Raw genomic sequence first — 22,119 nt, forward strand, 5'->3', positions numbered from 1 at the left:
TAAGAGTAAGTAAGCATTTCTTTTTGAACTATTTAATAGATACAAAATATATCTTAACATACTTCAGTGCTGGATATATTACCTAAATTTATCACTGACAAAATACTGATATAAACTACTGTAAAAATCCAATCTTTCTACGTTCCATGAGGAGAAAACTTCTCAAATTATCAAGGGTTTAAAGCAATCCAAATAAAGACTAAAATTGTGTCCATATGACACGGATGCCCCCACATACTGCACTATCATTTATGGTCATATTCAGATACAGTTGTGCATCTGAGCAACTCTGAATCACTGTGGGGAGTCACATGATCAAAATAATCTCTAAACCAAAGTTATATTTTAAAGAACATGAATAAATTTCCTGTCATGATAAGATATGAAATTTAAACATAGCCTATCATATGACTAATGAAAATTGTTAAATTATCATGGAGTTGACAATAATAATAGATATCCGGTAATTACAAACACTAAGGAAAATAAGAAGTATCAGTTTCTTGAAGTGTTCCAGATAATCAGAAGGTGATTGTGATGGAAATCTATGTAGTTTTAGGATACATGTATGTTGCCATATGATAGGCTATATTTTAGATTTACAGCAAAAGATTCTTCAATATTATCCGACATTATTCATAAATTTATTTTGGTTTAGAGATTATTTTGATCATGTGATTCCCCGCAGTGTGAATCCATTCCTTCAAAAAGTGTATGAGGAGTTGAACACACCAAATTTCTGCACTATGGCCTATTTTTTATGGTCATCTTCACATCAAGGTCCTTTATCTGTGAAACTTTCAAGCATATTCTTTCAATAGTATTTGAGGAGTTGGACACATAAGATTTTTCTCAATATTCTATATAGCAAAACTATCAAAGTGCAATAACTGTGGTAAAAATAGTCACAGCAAAGTTCCTTCCTTTATGGTCATCTGCACATCAAGTTTGTTCATCTGTGAAAGTTTGAAGCAAATCTGGCTAATAGTGTGGGAGGAGTTGGTCACATATTTTGGGATGTACGTATGGACAGCAGCAATGCTATGTGCCCACCCTACATAAATGTGGGGACATAAAAACAGCTAGGAAGCACATTAACAGCTCATGCAGCACGGGTACTTGAGTCACTGACACTCAAAGAAGTAGTATTTCGTTTTAATTTACAAGAAGAGCAAGGCAGGAATTTAACTTGTTTAGAGAAAGTAAGTTTACCATAAGTAATACTTACCTAAAACATAACTAACAACTGTATGATATGCTATAAGTATAATTGAACACAGAGGTCCTCGAAGACTGAAGAACTGAACACTACCATGCTCCAACTCACGTAAACCCAGTTGCTGAAATATCAATTAAGATATGAAAATTCAAATTCAACATTAATCAAGACAAGTTCTTAGTATCATAAAATCGATGATTCTAGACAGCATATTGGATGAATAAAATTCAAATGATTGCATCATTCAATCAATTAATACCATTTACATGAGAGAGAAAATAAAGTTGTAAATATAAAATGTGATTTGAGATTTCAGTAGTTTTCATCTGAACATGAAATACATTGGTCAACAGTCTCCAAACACACTTTAAAGGTGTCCGAGTATTTCATACCCAAATGAAAATGACAACACTTTTATTAATTTTTGAACTGGAAATAACTGTAGCCTACAAACATTTATGAAAATCATACCTTATTCCCTGAGAATCCAACAAACTCTAACAACTTTAATATCTTGCCAGGTAATAATGATATCATCTGAAAAACACAATCATTATCTTATAGTAATCACAGAAAAAAACAAGAAACGCTTGATGCCCCGGTGGCATCCTTGTTGATACAAAGCAACCTAAGTCCAAAATGAGGTTAAGTTCAAGGACAAGGTCAAACTGAGGTCAGGTGATGTCTGAAGATGAGGAATGGTCACAGGTTACATCTGCATTAGTATCAAGTCATTCTAGTAAGGGGTATTGATGCTAGACGAAACGGTCCCATTTGGTTAACCTCATACGGACGGACGAACGGACGGACTGGACGATCACTATATGCCTCCCACATCAGTAGGTGCCGGGGGCATAAAAATTCTTACCAGCCTTTTCCCATTGTCAAATTAAATAAATTTTCAACAAAACATCTATCATTGTAATGATAATCATTCTTTAATGTAGCTGTATCCAACTCATTGATATTTCTATAATTCTCATTAATGTAACATCCCCACATGACAGAATTTACTTGTTTGTATAAAGTCGCATTGAAACAATTCGGGTCATATGGCAACTTTCCCATTTTTATGGTGGTAGAGACACTAAGTGCACCTAAGGGTAATGTTTCAGGCACAGGCAAGCACTTGTAAAGGACTACCAATGGATGGCATCCTCGCATGCTAACCCAAGCAGACCTCAAACCTACAGCTGCAGGGGCAAAGTGACTTAAGTCAATGAACTACCTGGCAGCATGGGGCCCTTGTAAATACAATGCTGATGCCGTTTGATATTGTTCACAAAGATATTATAGGTACTCCATATACAGGTGGTGTCTAATATCCTATACTGTCAAATCATTAAATTTTGTGGGCAGTTCATTTCTTGGTTTTGACCAGTATGGCTATCTCTTAGGGATATGAATCCATAGATTTAAACTTTTGAGGACAAAATGAACAGGGAATTATACTTTTCCATTGGGATTTAATTTCATGGACTGACACCATAAAATCTATGAAAATTAGTCCCCCATAAAAATTAATTATTTATTACTACATATATATATATATAATATTATACACACTGGTAAAAGAGACAAAATGGAACTAATTCTATTATACAGATCTTAATTGAATTTAAAAAAGAAATCTAACGAAACAAATTAAAGCTTACAAGATTGAATGAGCCAACACCCATCTTCACTCCACTCTCAAAATGTGTCTTTTGATTCTCTGATTCAAATTTTCTGTTGGCTAAAAGTTTGGCACAATCTCTGAAAAATTACAAAACAATCAGTCTGAACCAAGGTTAAGAGGCAAGCAATATATAACACACTTGAACTTTTATAATAAGAAAAATCTGACTCAAATGTGATAAAAAGGTACACAAAACTTGGATTTGTTTAATGCATTTTTTTTTTCAAGTTCACTGGCAAGTTAACATAACCATGTCCTAAAATTTATAGACGAGTGCTGCTGTGCGAAAACCTATGACTGGGCTTAGCAATCAGCAAGGATCCAGATCAGTGAACAAACTGAATGGATGTCCAGGCTGACCTGGAACCATAGAAGTCACAAAGCTCTATCACTAGTTATCCCACAGAGGCACTCCTCTATCTATATACTATTTGCATAAAATCTTTTGAAGGAGAATGGCTTGCCAGTTACCAAGTAACCTGTATACTTGAATACTTCATGTTACATTATTGCCTTTGGAAAATAATAAAGATTTAAAAAAAACAATGAATTGAAAATAGAACTTTATACTGTAAATATGTGCAGCATTTCACTATAAATAGTACTGGCATATGAAGTGTCAAAAATCAGAAAACTGCAATTTCTACATCATACATGCCATATCTCCCGCCGGGAGACGTTTTCTCCCGTATTTTCAATATATCTCCCGGTCTCCCGCCGGGACATGAAAACCTTCCGTAAACAAGAGGACCATGATGGTCCTGAATCGCTCACCTATCCCCACATGACCCAGTGTTGAACTGAGTATGACGTCGTTATTTCTATTATTTGACATAGTGACCTAGTTTTTGAGCACATGTGACCTAGATATCATCAAGATAAAAAATTCTGACCAATTTTCATGAAGATCCATTGAAAAATATGGCCTCTAGAGAGGTCACAAGGTTTTTCTATTATTTGACCTAATGACCTAGTTTTTGAAGGCGCGTGAACTACTTTTAAACTTGACCTAGATATCATCAAGGTGAACATTCTCACCAATTTTCATGAAGATCTCGTGAAAAATATGGCCTCTAGAGAGGTCACAAGGTTTTTCTATTTTTCGACCTACTGACCTAGTTTTTGACCGCACATGACCCAGTTACGAACCTGACCTAGATATCATCAAGCTGAAAATTCTCACCAATTTTCATGAAGATCTGTTGAGAAATATGGCCTCTAGAGAGGTCACAAGGTTTTTTCTATTTTTAGACCTACTGACCTAGTTTTTGACCCCACGTGACCCAGTTTCGAACTTGACTTAGATATCATCAAGGTGAACATTCTGACCAATATTCATGAAGATCTCATGAAAAATATGGCCTCTAGAGAGGTCACAAGGTTTTTCTATCTTTAGATCTACTGACCTAGTTTTTAACCCCACGTGACCCAGTTTCGAACTTGACCTTGATATCTTCAAGGTAAACACTCTGACCAATTTTCATGAAGATCCATTGAAAAATATGGCCTCTAGAGAGGTCACAAGGTTTTCCTATTTTTAGACCTACTGACCTAGTTTTTGACCGCACGTGACCCAGTTTCGAACTTGACCTAGATATCATCAAGGTGAACATTCTGACCAATTTTCATGAAGATCCATTGAGAAATATGGCCTCTAGAGAGGTCACAAGGTTTTTCTATTTTTTGACCTAATGACCTAGTTTTTGACCCCACATGACCCAGTTTCAAACTTGACCTAGATATCATCAAGGTGAACATTCTGACTAATATTCATGAAGATCTAATGAAAAATATGGCCTCTAGAGAGGTCACAAGGTTTTTCTATTTTTAGATCTACTGACCTAGTTTTTAACCCCACGTGACCCAGTTTCGAACTTGACCTAGATAGCATCAAGGTGAACATTCTGACCAATTTTCATGAAGATCCATTGAGAAATATGTCCTCTACAGAGGTCACAATGTTTTTCAATTTTTAGACCTAATGACCTAGTTTTTGACCCTACTTGACCCAGTTTCGAACTTGACCTAGATATCATCAAGGTAAACATTCTGACCAATATTCATGAAGATCTCATGAAAAATATGGCCTCTAGAGAGGTCACAAGGTTTTTCTATTTTTAGACCTACTGACCTAGTTTTTGAACCCTCGTGACCCAGTTTCGAACTTGACCTAAATATCATCAAGGTGAACATTCTGACCAATTTTCATGAAGATCTTTTGAAATATATGGCCTCTAGAGAGGTCACAAGGTTTTTCTATTTTTAGACCTACTGGCCTAGTTTTCGATGGCACGTGACCCAGTTTCGAACTTGACCTAGATATCATCAAGATGAACATTCTGACCAACTTTCATAAAGATCCCATGAAAAATGTGACCTCTAGAGTGGTCACAAGCAAAAGTTTACGGACGCACGGACGGACGACGGACACCGCGCGATCACAAAAGCTCACCTTGTCACTTTGTGACAGGTGAGCTAAAAAATAAATTCAGAAAAAAAGTCCTCTGTCGAAAAACGATTCTCAGACCCAATGTAGACCTTTAGAAAATACTTGAAATTCAATATCGAGTAGCCCGGAAATACTCTTCAAACATAATTTTGATAGTTGTCTATAATCCCTTGCTTGTTTATCGAGAGATACACACCTGAGGCATTAATTATCTTTCCACCTGCTATCACCATCTGCAAACAATTAACCATTTAATCTTACCCGTAGGCAATTGTAAACCTGTGCATTCGAGATTTTAGACTTATTCAATAACATCAAAGTCGCTGATCCATAGTTTTCAAAACAATAATATTATGTAAACCAGTCTTAAAAATACGTCATTTTACTGCCACCTGCCAAAGTGTACTTTCGTTTTCGCTGACCTCAATATTTATCGAGCCATCAGAAGATGAGACAGATTAGTGCTAACACTGAGTTCATGCTTCTCAATTTAAATACTTGCACAACATGCAAAAAATCAACCATGATTTAACAAAAATTGGCGAGTTAATGTCAGACTACACAGAATTTCGGACAAACATGAATTCAGATAAGTGAATTTTATGAAATAAATTGCAATTCATATTGCCCAAAGAACTGACTGCCATTCCTTTGTGATATTGTCATGTTGCAATAATTAACGGGAGAAGAATTCCCAGTTTAAATACATGTAGTTTTAATTTAAATATGGACATTCCAGCAATAGAACGACTTTCATTTTTGTTTTAACAACTTCATTTCTGGAAAGAAATGACTGCCCTTAAAAGACTGTTTTGACATGATATCTCCGCAATCTTCTGAGTATTGTATGCTTAAACATGTCAAAAAGATCACTTACTCCAGATGCAGAAGCATCGACACATAAAGCAAAAACAAAATTCCTGGTTCAATCTTTCATGGAATTCTGAATTTCCTTGGATTAATTAAAGTGCTGTAAGTCATAATCATGCATTCTGTACACAACTGTTGGCTCCATTCATCAAATCAATATAGAAAATTTGATATTTTCATGAAAACGGCTATTTAGCGCATAAAAATGAGCGAATAGAAGTCTCCCTGTTTTACCCAAATCTCCCTTAAAAAAAGCCCTGTTAAGGCAAATCTCCCTTATTGACCGTCTGAAAATATGGCATGTATGCTACATGACATGTTGAAAACTTCTTCTTAAGTTTAACTTTTTTTTTGTGTAGTACTAATTTATTGTACTACATAAAATAAATTTCTAAAACCATGTCAAGTTCTTTATTAACAAAATCACACTTACTTGTAGACCTTGTAACATTCTCGTATTTTGAGACCACCTTTAACAAAACTGATGAGGTTCTCATCTTGGATAAATGTAAGCAGAGCCCTGATCAACAAGCACTCTGCATAACACAGTTCTGCATGGATTTCCTCTGAAAAAAACACAACAATGTTGGCATTACAAAGTTTGCACTGATTTTGTTTGCACGGACAAGATTTGTGACAGACAGACAGACACACACATGGACACAAAGACCGAGTTAATCAATATGTCTCCCACACCACTGTGTTGTGGGAGACATAATTCTGGCATAAGGAAGTTCTGCACAGATTTCCCTTCTAAACAAAAAGCAATTTTAGCATAACAGAGGTTCTGCATGGATTTCCTTTGAAGCAAAAAGATTTCAGCATAGTACGGTTCTGCATGGATTTCCTTTGAAAAAAAACAAAACAATGTGAGCATAACACCTTTATGCATGGATTTCCTCTTTTAACAAAAAAAATCTTTGCATAACACAGCTCTGCATGGATTTTCTCTGAAGCAAGACCCATGTCAGCATAACACAGCTCTGCATGGATTTCCTCTGAAGAAGACCCATGTCAGCATAACACAGCTCTGCATGGATTTCCTCTGAAGCAAGAACCATGTCAGCATAACACAGTTCTGCATGGATTTCCTCTGAAGCAAGAACCATGTCAGCATAACACAGCTCTGCATGGATTTCCTCTGAAGCAAGAACCATGTCAGCATAACACAGCTCTGCATGGATTTCCTCTGAAGCAAGAACCATGTCAGCGTAACACAGCTCTGCATGGATTTCCTCTGAAGCAAGACCTGTGTCAGCATAACACAGCTCTGCATGGATTTCCTCTGAAGCAAGACCCATGTCAGCATAACACAGCTCTGCATGGATTTCCTCTGAAGCAAGACCCATGTCAGCATAACACAGCTCTGCATGGATTTCCTCTGAAGCAAGTACATGTCAACATAAGACAGCTCTGCATAGATTTAATAACAATGTTAGAACACATGTACAACAACTAGATTTACTCTGAAACAAATATGTCAGCATAACAAAGCTCTGCATGGATTTCCTTAGAAAGAAAATAAATGGAAATAATCTCAGCTAAAAACAAGGTGTCTAGCAAACTAATTTTTTCGATGTCAAAACAAAATAATTACATAATTAGTATCAGATTTTTCTGTGATTTTTTTTATCTTGAGAATAATCTCTCTGTAATATCATCGTATGTCTGTAAGCACAAAGACTGGCATGCTAATATCATACTGGGTATTAAACAATCTTTTGAAATATTAAAACAGAAATTGATACTGAAGCCTAGCTTCCCAATTACATTAGTTTTGGGATTTCAACCCAAAATAAGTTTATATTAAAGCTGACTGCTTTGACATTTGACAAATAATTAAACATGTAATTGCTCAATTACTGTGAAATCATTATTATTCGTGGGGGATTAATTTTCGTGGATTTCGTGGTTGAGCTCAACCACGAATTTAAGTCCCAACAAAAAAATTATGCCCACGATAATTTTAATTGTACGCAGAGCCGCCAAAATTGACACCATACAGTAGCCGTTCGATCTGATCCGTAGTTTTATGCATGCGGCAGTACTAATCTGCAGCTTTCGTGTAGTTTATTGAATCTCCATCAACGATAAACACAAGTATGCGTGGAAACAAAACCGACTATTTCATTTAGAAATGTACCCTTGGTTTGTTTATGACACGTTTGCCAAAGTGAAAGTAGATATTAAATAAAGAAGTTTGACGTAGCGTCACGTGCCAACTACGCTATAATACGGCTATTATATGATTTTTACGGCCCCGCTATGCAATGTTTATACACTAACCTTTATTTTAATGACATGTACTAAAATACTACGACTTTGGAACTATTAAATATTACGTATTAATTGTAAAACATATATCCGATGCATTTATACCTAATTCAGATTACACGTTTCTCGGCAGGAAATAACACATGCACAAGTTTAACAGCTTGTAATTTTTAGATGCAGACGCGCATTCCTTTTACCAAAAAAAAAAAAGTCGGACTAGTTTATAATAGTTTATGTAAGAATTTTTATGGTTATATTAGCACTACATTATTTAAATCTTTAATAGCATGTTTTAATTTGTGGTAAAATAAGTAGTTCTTGTTTAAAACACGATCAAATGATCAACTTTATATTTGTTTCGATTATGAATGCTAATTGTGCAAGGTGCTACGGTTTTGACATTTTTTAATTGGCGCCGACTTTTCTCATTGAATATTTCACAGTTCTAAAAAGTTTTACAAATTAGGGTTTGTATCATTATAGATACTGTAAATCACTTTATATTAGCGTGATCTTTATTTCGCGAATTCCGGCATCCTGAATTATTTCGCGGATTTATGAATTCGCGATGGAAGGGTCAGAAATTTAAATTCGCGAAGGTTCTTATCTCATGTTAGCAAAATTTCAGTTCCGGAACCAAATTTATGCAGGCTAAAGACTCGTCAAACACATGGTCCGTAACGTTTATTTCATTTTAGCAATCGGTTACTTTATTCATACAGACTGAGAACATTGAGCATTTAAATCCTTTATTCAAGTTACTGGCGATCATTCTTATTACACTTAATAGCCAATAAAATGTTTGTTACAACCATTTCATAAATAATCAACGTACAAGTATATAATACAATGGTGTGATAAATTGTCCGTTTATCCCTATTGTTGTCTTAACAAAATGTGTAAAAAAATCAGGTTTATTTAGAAGATAAGGGATGATATAAATCTTCTCCTCGTACAACACGCGCTCTACCTGTTTGACACATACGAAGTGCATCCAGAAGATGCTCTCCGTTAAAAACTGCCAGCTGCAGGTAAATGTAACCTCAAGCAGTATATTCTACATGAACTATTTATAATGTATTGAAATGTGAAATGAATTGAAATTCATTCAATAAACATCGATGTATAGGCTGCTAGTATTCATTGCTGAATTTGACCGTATTTTGGACATATTTTCGGATATGTCTGTATGTTATGGAAGGATATTTACGCGGATTCATGATTTCGCGATGTACCCCATTCGCGAAAAATAGCGAAAATTAAAACACTGCGAATAATACCGGATTTACAGTAACGCAGTCCTTAATTGGCACATGATCACTCGCTAATCTCCCGCGGCGTCAATTGCAAATTCGGTAACCATGGTAGCGCTGTTTGACACATGTAGGTTTCACATGTAAGGACAGTAGTATTAGTATAGTATCTATTCCTGTGGAAATTATGATTTCTTTTTGATTTTTTTTTTTTTTTTCAAAAATTGAAAATCCACGAATTTACGTCCCCACGAAACAGCCGTTTAAATTGGTCAAAACCACGAAATTTCGTGCCGACGAAATTAAATGATTTCACAGTATTTTCTTTGAGAAAGAGAGTCCTTGGACAAGTTCCAGTTCGGCAATCCCTTGCAACTACATAAATATTTGAAAAGGATATAAAAGATGACATGTAACTTCGGCTAAATACCAAATACAGAGCAACCTCTGAAGTGTAAGGCATGCCAGAAAACTACAATTTATTTCCTCGATATATAGATTATTGGTCTTGAGAGGTCTTTAGCGGTGTTGTAGGTTTTTTTTTTCCTTTCCCAGTAAAGGCTACTTATAGGCTTCTTAGAAACTTTCTGTCAAATCAATTAATTTTCCATTAAAATTGATTTCAAGTATTTTTTTTACACCGAGCATTTTTTTTTTACCTAAATAAAATGGCCTGGGCTCCACCCCATCTTAGTAAAAGTACTGTGTTGACCACAGAGGTAGTACATTATACTGCAATGGGCACAACTCATGTTTTGAATGATAAAAAGGGCTGTTGGGGCGGCAGTAGCCCCAACATCATGCTTACAAACAAGAATTTAATGCTTTACATGTGATACATGTTAACAAGAGAGAAAAAAAACATTCTTAAATGGTTGTTTTTTTGTCATTTTATTTTATTTATTTATTTATTTATTTTTGAGGCTTCGTCATATGAAGTATTTGTACATACCAAGCATAATTTTGAACCCACAGAAGTGATGGATAAGTGATTTGAAGTCAGCTACCTTAACTAATGATTTAAGGAAGTACAATTCAAATAAATATCTAAAAATGAATTAAATCATTTTGTTTCAATGTTGCCATGGAAATAAAATGGCGGCCATTTTGATCAAAAATTGAAATGTTCATAACTTTTTCGTTTCTAAGCCATTTTGAAAATTCTTTCACGTCCTTAAATGACTCAAGAAAACCTAGCTGACAGGATTAAGTAAAGCAGTAAGTTTATACCATCAGTGAGTTCTGTATAGTTGCCCTTGCTAGCCTCTCTACTGAAAGAACCAAACATTGAGATCTTCCTTCTCTGTTTGTTACAAACAACCAAGGATTTCTTTATAGCCTGTATTGCTGCTTCTATATCATTCTGAAATATATCATAAAACTATTAATGTGTATAAGTCTTACTACACTCACCATACAGGCATATTTTTACATTCTGTTCTATCAAATAGGTAGTGTGGTATCAATTTCAACAATGACTCAGTCAGGAAATTTTCTGTTTCCACAATCCTGCTTACCAATGAACCAAATGAATATAATGTAAAATCTCTAAAAAAAACTTTAAAGGTCACAAAATCAAAACAAAACAGTCATAGATTGGCCATACAAATTTGTAAACAATTTAATGAAAGAGCCCATAGTATATGCCAATAGTAAAACAGCAGGATGGAGTTATTTTTCCTGCTGAACAGAGTCAGCTTTTGATGGTGAACAACTGTTGTAAGTTTTAAAGCAATAGCTTTGATAGTTTAGGAGAAAAGCTAACCTAAACACAAAACTTAACCAAGAAATCTTATTTTCAAAGTCCAAAAAGGGCCATAATTCTTGCAAAAAAGCAGGATGGAGTTATGTTTCTTGCTGTACCAAGTCAGCTTTTGATGGTGAACAAGTGTTGTAAGTTTTAAAGCAATAGCTTTGATAGTTTAGGAGAAAAGCTAACCTAAACACAAAACTTAACCAAGAAATGTGATTTTCAAAGTCCAAAAAGGGCCATAATTCTTGCAAAAAAGCAGGATGGAGTTATGTTTCTTGCTGTACCAAGTCAGCTTTTGATAGTGAACCGGTGTTGCAAGTTTTAAAGCAATAGCTTTGATAGTTTAGGAGAAAAGTTGACCTAAACATAAAACTTAACCAAGGAATCTGATATTTTCTAAGTCCAAAAGGGGCCATAATTCTTGCAAAAAGCATGATGGAGTTATGTTTCTTGCTGTACAGCATCAGCTATTGATGGTGAACAAGTGTTGCAAGTTTTAAGGCAATAGCTTTGACAGTTTATGAGAAAAGCTGACCTAAACAGGCAAGGCCAACGCCAATCAAGTGATGACAACTCATCTTTTTTTTTCAAAAAAGACAGATGAGCTAATAATGACACGGTAATGAAATTTTCTGTTTCCACAGACCTGTTTACCAATAAACATATGTAAAATCCATGAAGAATTTTAAAGGACACCGAATCAAAAGAAAATAGTCACAGATTGGCTATACAAATTTGTAAACAATTTAACAAAGAGTCCATAGTATATGCCTTTTGAAGCTAAATAAACAACATGAAATTCTAATTTGCACTAAATTCTTATGAAATACTGTTTTATATTTGTGACAAATAAATATATATTATAAGCCATTTGTTTTGATTACATTCCAATTTCAGAATTAAATTCAAAACTCTTTTTGATGTATCAAACAAAATAGTAATATATTATAAATACAAAAGACATTGTAACTATATTATAAATACAAAATACATTGTAACTGGATTAATTTCACATCTAATAAACACTATATAATTGAGTCGCGCCATGAGAAAACCAACATAGTGGCTTTGCGACCAGCATGGATCCAGACCAGCCTGCGCATCCGCGCAGTCTGGTCAGGATCCATGCTGTTTGCTAACAGTTTCTCTAATTCCAATAGGTTTTGAAAGCGAACAGCATGGATCCTGACCAGACTGCGCGGATGCGCAGACTGGTCTTGATCCATGCTGGTCGCAAAGCCACTATGTTGGTTTTCTCATGACACGGCTCATATGACTTATCAGGAATTCGCTCTTCGTAGCTGGTAGTATTTCTGGGTATAATGCAGCTAGTACAGTTTATATGAATTCGCAATTGACATTCATGCCCATGTTTGCAAATATCTGCAAGTGTTGTATTAACTTGTTTGTAATTGCAATGAAAATCCCAGAAAGCAAAAGCAGTACAAAAAAGTACTACCGGTACTTGGGTAATATGTGTACAGAAAACAGTGTCAATAATGATACAAGATGTTTCATAATGTCTTTGTATAGGTAGGAAATAAACATACCATATCAAATGTCATCACAGCCTGTATATACATGATGGTCCCGTATCCCAGGGCATGGTACATACTCCAGTCAATACTGTAACGATAAAGTATATTGTACCGTATTTTTAGTAAACCTGTCTCAGCCACAAGGTTATAGCATGCTAGTAGATAGTTCAAAGTGCCTACTGGGCCATCACGAAAACTGAACTCAAAATAATATTTCAAGCTTTTGGAGTAATATTGAAAGTTTAAGTTTTCAAGGCATATGACTATCTGGATGCTAGCCACAAATCTGATATACCCTATTTGGTCCAGGCTTATCAAATAGTAGAAAAGTGCACACCTTACTTGTGTTTTTTCCATCAGCTCTAATATACTTTTTTCTACAATAAATGTATCGTGTTTTGTACATAGTAGTGGCCATATATACATGAGAACAAAAAACATTATTCCATCATGTCTGATACACACAAAGCATCACGTATCCACAAAAATAAATAGATATGTTACAGAAAAAGTTATGCAGGGTTCATTTTCATCTATTTTTAAGGTCTGAAACTTTGACCTAAGAACGATAAATACACGTATGCAATTTCCAATAACTTTGTCTGTAGCACATTTATACTGCTGAAATTTTGCTGAGCCATCATTATCTACAGAAAGGAGATTCCAGCCATGTTTCTTTGCGATCTATGCATGTTTGACAGTGCCAGTGCAAAATGAAAATTTAACATTTTAAAGTCTTAATTTCAGACTTCTAAACAATGATGAATATAGACCCTAGAAGAGTAATTAATCACTGACTGAGACATAAGCTCAGTAACTAAATCTAATATAGTAATTATGTTATTACATCATTCAAATGAAAGGGCTTTTGAGCAAGAAAAGCAGAAAATATCTCATATATACGATCACTTCATTTTGCTTTAACCCTTAGCCTGCTAAATTTCTAAAATGGACTGTTCCATCATTCAGGTTGGGCAATACCATTTAGTATTCGAAGGGGTGTTCACTAAAATTTTACTAACTGAATAGCGAACAGTGCAGACCATGATCAGCCTGCACAAATGTGCAGGCTGATCTTGGTCAGCACTGGTCGCAAAGGCAAAACCAATCGCCGCCAGCAGGCTAAGGGTTAATGAATAAATTTTATGCTTTTATATTGAAGTGTAAGACATTTAGTTAGCATCTTTACTCACCATGGTTCCATTCTGTTCTTGGCTTCTGTAAAACGGTTATTGAGGAACAACTTAAGGGCCACATGACAGTCTTGTATACATGAATTGAGATCTTCTGGTTTTGAGCTGAAATACAAAAATCATAATTAATTATAATATTTACAACTACTACAGTGTCCCTTGTTACAAGAATTAATATATACACAATCATGCTTCTGTTGCTAATAATAATGACTGATGACAGGCAAACTGGAACCTAAAGTGACCACATATGAGCCAAAAAAAGGAATCAGTAACAATTACTAAGTACTGTACATACAGAGACGCTTAAAATGAAAAAAACAAGAGCTGTCTCCATAGGATGACACATGCCCCTGATGGCACTTTGAATGAATAGTTATGGCTGATGTTAGAGTTTAGGACCTTTGACCTACGGACCTGGGTCTTGTGCGTGACACGTCGTTTTACTGTGGTACACATTCATGCCCAATAATTTTAAAATCCATGCATGAATGACAAAGATATGGACCGGACACGCCCATCAATGCACTATCATGAAATATGACCTTTAACGTCTAAGTGTGACCTTGACCTTTGAGCTACGGACCTGTGTCTTGCGCATGACACGTCGTCTTACTGTGGTACACATTCATGCCAAGTTATTTGAAAATCCATCCATGGATGACAAAGATATGGACCAGACACGAATGCACTATCATGAAAAATGACCTTTAACGTCTAAGTGTGACCTTGACCTTTGAGCTACGGACCTGGGTCTTGCGCGCGACACGTTGTCTTACTGTGGTACACATTCATGCCAGGTTATTTGAAAATCCATCCATGGATGACAAAGATATGGACTGGACACGAATGCACTATCATGAAAAATGACCTTTAACGTCTAAGTGTGACCTTGACCTTTGAGCTACGGACCTGGGTCTTGCGCGCGACATGTCGTCTTACTGTGGTTCACTTTCATGCCAAGTTATTTGAAAATCCATCCATCGATGACAAAGATATGGACCGGACACGAAAATTGCGGACAGACTGACAGACTGACAGACCGACAGACGGTTCAAAAACTATATGCCTCTTTTCGGGGGCATAAAAAACAAGCCATAGCTGTGGAAAAAAGTAACATGTGTTCAGATTTTAGATGACATGATTAATTATCTTTAAAGTAAAAGCAATACATCTGTTCAGATTTTAGATGACATAATGAATTATTTTTTAAGTAAAAGCAACTATTTGTTCAGATTTTAGATGACATAATAAATTATCTTTCAAGTAAAACCAAAATTTGTTCAGATTTTAGATGACATAATAAACTATCTTTCAAGTAAAAGCAACATTTGTTCAGATTTTAGATGACATAATAAATTATCTTTCAAGTACAAGCAAAACATTTGTTCAGATTTTAGATGACATAATAAATTATCTTTCAAGTAAAAGCAACATGTGCTCAGATTTTTGATGACATAATAAATTATCTTTCAAGTATTAAAGCAACATTTCCTCAGATTTTAGATGACACAATAAATTATCTTTCAAGTAAAAGCAACACTTGCTCAGATTTTAAATGACATAATAAACCATCTTTCAAGTAAAAGCAATATTTGCTCAGATTTTAGATGACATAATAAACCATCTTTCAAGTAAAAGCAACATTTGCTCAGATTTTCGATGACATAATAAACTATCTTTCAAGTAAATGCAACATGTGCTCAGATTTTAGATGACAGTCATAATAAACTATCTTTCAAGTAAATGCAACATGTGCTCAGATTTTAGATGACAGTCATAATGAACTATCTTTCAAGTAAATGCAACATGTGCTCAGATTTTAGATGACAGACATAATAAACTATCTTTCAAGTAAATGCAACATGTGCTCAGATTTTAGATGACAGTCATAATGAACTATCTTTCAAGTAAATGCAACATGTGCTCAGATTTTAGATGACAGTCATAATGAACTATCTTTCAAGTAAAAGCAACATGTGCTCAGATTTTAGATGACAGTCATAATGAACTATCTTTCAAGTAAAAGCAACATGTGCTCAGATTTTAGATGACAGTCATAATGAACTATCTTTCAAGTAAATGCAACATGTGCTCAGATTTTAGATGACAGTCATAATGAACTATCTTTCAAGTAAAAGCAACATGTGCTCAGATTTAAGATGACATACTAAACCATCTTTCAAGTTTTCCTGAAGAGAACATACAGCTGTGCACTCATCTCTGGCAGGTACCAAACAACAGACAGGACTACAGGATATCATGCCAAACAATCTTTTACCTGATTTAATTACAGGTGTCATAAACAAGAATAGCTTCAGGTAATGAATGAAAATTTGATTGCTCTGGTTTGCAAGCTCTGATATATCCGGAAATGGCATACAAATAATGCACAGATGAATGTTTAGACATGTCAAGTGATGGAAAAAAGTGAACGATGCTGATGCATAAATTTATGGATAAAAAATACTTAATTAACCTTGCAACTCCTTGCCCTGGAGACGAATCATCCATACATGTTGCCATGGTTACTCTTTGTATAAGCAACCCATCAAATTCTACAGTAAACACAATTCATAACTATTCCAAATAAACATGAAATTATTTCACGCAGAAATAAATTTTCCACTGATGATTCACACTTAACAAAAAAGGCCTCAAACAACACATTTAGTATTCCTCACAATTATTCTTTCATTTACATCAATAATATCTGTGCAATGTAACATCTGCTCCTACAACATTTCATCAAATGACAGTATCAAATATTAAATTCCTTGTAACAGTATGTTACATGCAAAGTGAGTTCTATTTACCGGTACTACCAATATTTTCTATTATCCCAAGGATTTCAGTTTCAAACAATTGTCAGAAGGCAGTTACATAAGATTTTTGATAAAAAAATGATGGATAACGAAGTTTGTCTCGTGCCAAATCAATACCGTAATTTACTGGCGCTAAGGGGAGGCTTAACGGCACAGATTTGGCTTCTTAATATTCAAATGTTATACAAGGCTTAAGAGCAATTAATTCAGTAAAGATGTCTTTTTCCTGGTGTAAGTAATCTTTAAACAGATCATCCTTAAAATATTTCCTTCTTCCATCAATTTTGACGTCAATGATATATCTGATAATCTGAAGACAAAATAAAAGACCGGCAACTAAAAGAAAATTTGCATTAGAAATAAGAAGAATATACTGTGAAATCCATAATATTTGTGGGAACTAATTTAATCTGTGGATTTCATATTAGTGCCAATCTGCAAATTAAATCAGATCCAAAGAGAAACAATCAAAGAAATTTCCCATTTCATTTAAATTTTAGAATTTAAGCCAGTCAGTAATTTTTTCACATGACATGAAAGAACAGATTGAAGTTCATAATTATTATTTTCTTCAAGTTTTCACTTCTCCCCACAAAATTTAGTGTTGAACAATGTAGACTGGTCAATAACATGAAGTATGGACCAGTGATTAATATAATATTATAAGAAATCCTGTACATGTAATACTTAAGGATGTGAAAATGTATGGTAAAATAATGTTTTATTGACTCCATCTCTTAATCACAGAACACTATACAAATAAAATTCTCCTATAATCATCTCATCTGATCAATTATTCCAATCGTTCGAATCATTTATGTGGATCTCTTTTCCCGATAATCTCTTTATATCCTTCCAGTAACATTTCCAATCAATGAAATGATTTCAGCGCCAAAAAAGACGTGAAAACGTGAAACAGAATAATGCTTAGGCCCTCGCCTGGGACTTCTAAATATAGACATCAATCCAATTAATGCGTTAGATATTCCCGTGCAACGGTGTTTACAGTTGAACATATTGAGGAATTACAATCAAACCTGTCTATAATGACCACCCTTTGGGATTCATAAAAATGTGGTCTAAAAAATTTTCAAAAATGGACTAGATCATCATTCAATTTGGGCAGCACCACTTATTATTCAAAGGGGTATTCACTGAAAATTTACTGACTGAATACAGTGAATAGCGAACAGTGCAGACCATGCTCAGACTGCACGAATGTGCAGGCTGATCTTGGTCTGCACTGGTCGCAAAGGCAAAACACTTGCCAACAGGAGGGTTAAGGTTAAGGACTGATGCAGGGCACATTCTCATCACCATTTTAAGTCTGAAATTAAGGCTTAGACTTAAAACTTTTAAGAATTCAAAGTGCCATAACTTCCTTTGTAATAAATCTATACTTCTGAAACATTGCACAACTTTTTATTGTAGTATATGCCATATTTATGCCAAATTTCAATGAAATTTAAACAAGATTTACAAATAAATGGCAAAAAGTAATTTTAGCATTTTAAGGTCTTAATAAGGGCCAGATTTAAAATGTTGAAGAATACAGGCCCTGATCTAAATGTAGTGCTGTAGTCAGAGGTGGTCTATTTATACAAGTTTGTCTGTATTCCCAGTCTTCTTTGGCATCAACTTCTCATATTATCAGCGTTTCATCTAGATTTCCACCCCCAAACCATTTTTGTGTGGATACCAGATAATTAACCACAAAAAATCTTCCAACAGACACTAACAATATAATATGCAAGATATGCAAAATGGAAAATGACATTAATTCCCTCTGGAGTTTACAGAAAATCTCTGAAAGGACAAAAAACTATCTACAGGACGGAAGTCTCCTTTAACTGACTTAATTTCTTACTTGGTAAACAAAAAATATGCAATATTCCTCACATGAATTCATTAGCGGATTTAATCTTTTTTTTCCTAAATTTTTATCGTTTTCCGACAGTTTTCTGAATACAGACTTTCGAGCTTATTATATTTTGAATATTATTCCATACATGATTTATGATCAGCCTTTTCTTCAGAGTTATTTATAGAATAATTCTGAAGGACTGCTCCCAATATGCCTCCATCCTTTCAATACAGGGCTTAATGATGCATATGCTGAATTAGAGATATAGCATTAACGCTTAGAAACTGGCTACAATGAGTATTCCAGCATTCCGTCATTTAGGAGGTGAATATGATTAACCTTTAGCCTGCTAAATTTCTATAATAGGCTGGTCCATCATTCAATTTGTGCAGTACCATTTATCATTTGAAGGGGTGTTTACTGAAAATTTACTGACTGAATAGCGAACAGTGTAGACCATGATCAGACTGCACGGATGTGCAGGCTGATCTTGGTCTGCACTGGTAGCAAAGGCAGAATCACTTGCCGCCAGCAGGCTAAAGGTTAAGGGTGTCCTTAGCAACAAATTGGATTACTGCTTTTCATTCACACTCAGACAAAGTGATCTCAGAATATCCTTGTATACAAGAAAGCATGGGTCCAATGTTATAAAACAATATTTTGAGACAAGAATTTACCATTGGTCAATTTCAAATCTGAAACAGCCAAGAAAATGTCGGCATTTGGTTATATGTTAATTTAGGCATACAGTTTTAAAGCTCCTATCAACTGAAAACTCCAGTAACATTCTGAATGGTTATCCTGGAGTGGCAAATGGCAAAGTTGCATTCTCTTTCTAGAAAGGATGGACTCTGAACTCAAGCCTTATAACGTTGGCCTTTTTTCCTTGTAGAAGCCTGATAAACAGAAAAGCCTGATGGACAGCTTTAGCAACATCCATAAAACACATAGAAACATCATCCATAAAATAGCATCTATCATTATCCATAAAACAGATAGAAAATCCATGAAACAGGTAGAAACATGATTAAAATAGATAGAAACATCAATAAAACAGATGAAACAACCATGAAACAGATATAAACATCCATAAAACAGATAGAAACATTAATAAAGCAGAAAGAAACGTCCATGAAACAGATAGAAACATCAACAAAACAGATAGAAACATCAACAAAACAGATAGAAACAACCATGAAACAGATAGAAACATCAACAAAACAGATAGAAGCATCAACAAAACAGATAGAAACATCAACAAAACAGATAGAAACATCCATGAAACAGGTAGTAACACCCCCATAAAACAGATAGAAACACAGAAACATCCAAAAACAAACAGCAGCATCCATACAACACATAGCTAGCAACATCTATAAAAGAGACAAAAACATCCATAAAACAGACAGCATCATCCCTAAATTATAGAATTTAGTCAGTATTTCTCAATTTAGTAACATACAATTATGAAATAAATTAAACTAATCGTTCTATATAAAAATTTCACAGCGTGACCAATGCAGTAGCAATCTTTCCCATGTATTTAACATACAATAATTATACTGTGAGTGTCTAAACCCTTAACCTGGAGACATGTGTCTATACAGATTCACATCAATGTAGACACATAGTACTTGTAAATCCAATTTGTATGAGATATAGCAAAATTATACAAATTATGGGACATTCAGGGACCTAAAAGTCAACCATCTAAGAACATTTGTTGACAATCTGTCTAACCAGCTTGCAAGTACTGCACAGTAGTATGGCATTTTCATTTTTTAGCAGTTTGCAAATGAACGATCAGTAGTGTTCTATTTTTAAACAAAATATATACAAATTCAGATGTTGTCACAGAAGATGAGTGAAAGGAAATATTTGTAGTGATCCTTGTTATGACTTAAATCTTGAATTGAAAAAAGGAAGGTTATCCTAAATGACTTCTACATCATTATAGTCAAAAAGTAAAACTGACAGGTTATCCTAAATGATTTGTACTTTGCTACAGTCAAAAAGTAAAACTGACAGATTATCCTAAATGATTTATACATCATTATAGTCAAAAAGTTAAACTGACAGGTAATCCTAAATGATTTATGCATCATTATAGTCAAAAAGTAAAACTGACAGGTTATCCTAAATGATTTATACATCATTGTAGTCAAAAAGTTAAACTGACAGGTAAACCTAAATGATTTATACATCGTTATAGTCAAAAAGTAAAACTGACAGGTTATCCTAAATGATTTATACATCGTTATAAGTCAAAAAGTAAAATGATCTAAAATGCTTTGCATTATGTATCATAATTATTAAAAGCACAATAAAATATATTTTAGACAAAATAATTAGAGAATATAATTGAAAACTAAACGATGCATGTAAAACGGAAATTAAATACAAATATTTGCTGTTGGACTTTAGAAATTTGGTTTGATTGAAGTTACAATAACTTGACCTTTAAAATATAGGATAGGCTGGCTACAACATTAATGTAGGAAATGAATTCTTTGAACACTGGTGTTATGCTGTGATTTTTGTGTAAATTTCTTATATTTTATTTTTCATTTATTATTAGTAAAATACTTTGTTTCTGAACTTTGATCTATATTACTTTCTGGCCACAAATATTTTACATTTTTAATATTTCTTAATATTCCCACAGTCAGGAATGTAATCTTTTAGAAAAGCACTACTTTGCTAAATTTTTGTAATCACACTAAGAAGTCTCAATATCCTGACATCTGTAGCTAGGTATGAAGCCACTTAACACTTCCCTTACTTTCAAAGGAAGTGATCAAATGTTTGCTGTTTTAGCAAATGTTAAGCTGTATTGTTCTAAAAACATAGGTGATAGTTTGTCTGGCTTGACATGTACAACATCTTAAAGATTTTCACAGTTTTTTCTACTACTTAACTAAAGATTTAACATCTCCGCCTTATGTAAATTATGTGAAATTTTGCGTTTGGATTGGTCAAGATCCGAGGACCAATGGCCAACGAGAGGAACCCTCAAAAGATCCCTTTTCCAGCAGGCAGACATCATTCTGCCAACTTTCTTATGAAGGAAAATAATAAAATAAAACTTGCTGGAAAAGAGGATTGATCTTTCTTCTATATATTTTCTTAGGTAAGTGAGTTCTTATGTATCTCTTTGAGTTTTTGATATTTGAAAAATAATTAAAATTAGAAGTCAGAATGAA

General features: G+C 34.3%; 1 protein-coding gene across 2 annotated transcripts in view; it reads right to left on the reverse strand.

Annotated features, from left to right (window-relative positions):
• LOC123524076 (tetratricopeptide repeat protein 39B-like) overlaps window positions 1-22,119 on the reverse strand; it is a 58,137-nt gene that overhangs the window by 15,765 nt on the left and 20,253 nt on the right. Inside the window, exons 1-8 of one of the 2 annotated variants that reach the window (XM_053539250.1) lie at window positions 16,707-17,351; window positions 14,228-14,332; window positions 13,047-13,122; window positions 10,974-11,106; window positions 6,650-6,782; window positions 2,875-2,974; window positions 1,691-1,756; window positions 1,229-1,340 (exon numbers count right to left, since the gene is read on the reverse strand). In XM_053539250.1, coding sequence (XP_053395225.1) covers window positions 1,229-1,340; window positions 1,691-1,756; window positions 2,875-2,974; window positions 6,650-6,782; window positions 10,974-11,106; window positions 13,047-13,122; window positions 14,228-14,332; window positions 16,707-16,753 — 772 coding nt within the window. In that variant the 5' untranslated portion in view covers window positions 16,754-17,351. Of the gene's footprint in view, window positions 1-1,228; window positions 1,341-1,690; window positions 1,757-2,874; window positions 2,975-6,649; window positions 6,783-10,973; window positions 11,107-13,046; window positions 13,123-14,227; window positions 14,333-16,706; window positions 17,352-22,119 lie in introns of those variants that run through there. The other variant, XM_053539249.1, reaches the window with a different exon arrangement.

This window comes from Mercenaria mercenaria, chromosome 3 (assembly GCF_021730395.1).
Source record: "Mercenaria mercenaria strain notata chromosome 3, MADL_Memer_1, whole genome shotgun sequence".
Taxonomy (NCBI): Eukaryota; Metazoa; Mollusca; class Bivalvia; order Venerida; family Veneridae; genus Mercenaria; species Mercenaria mercenaria.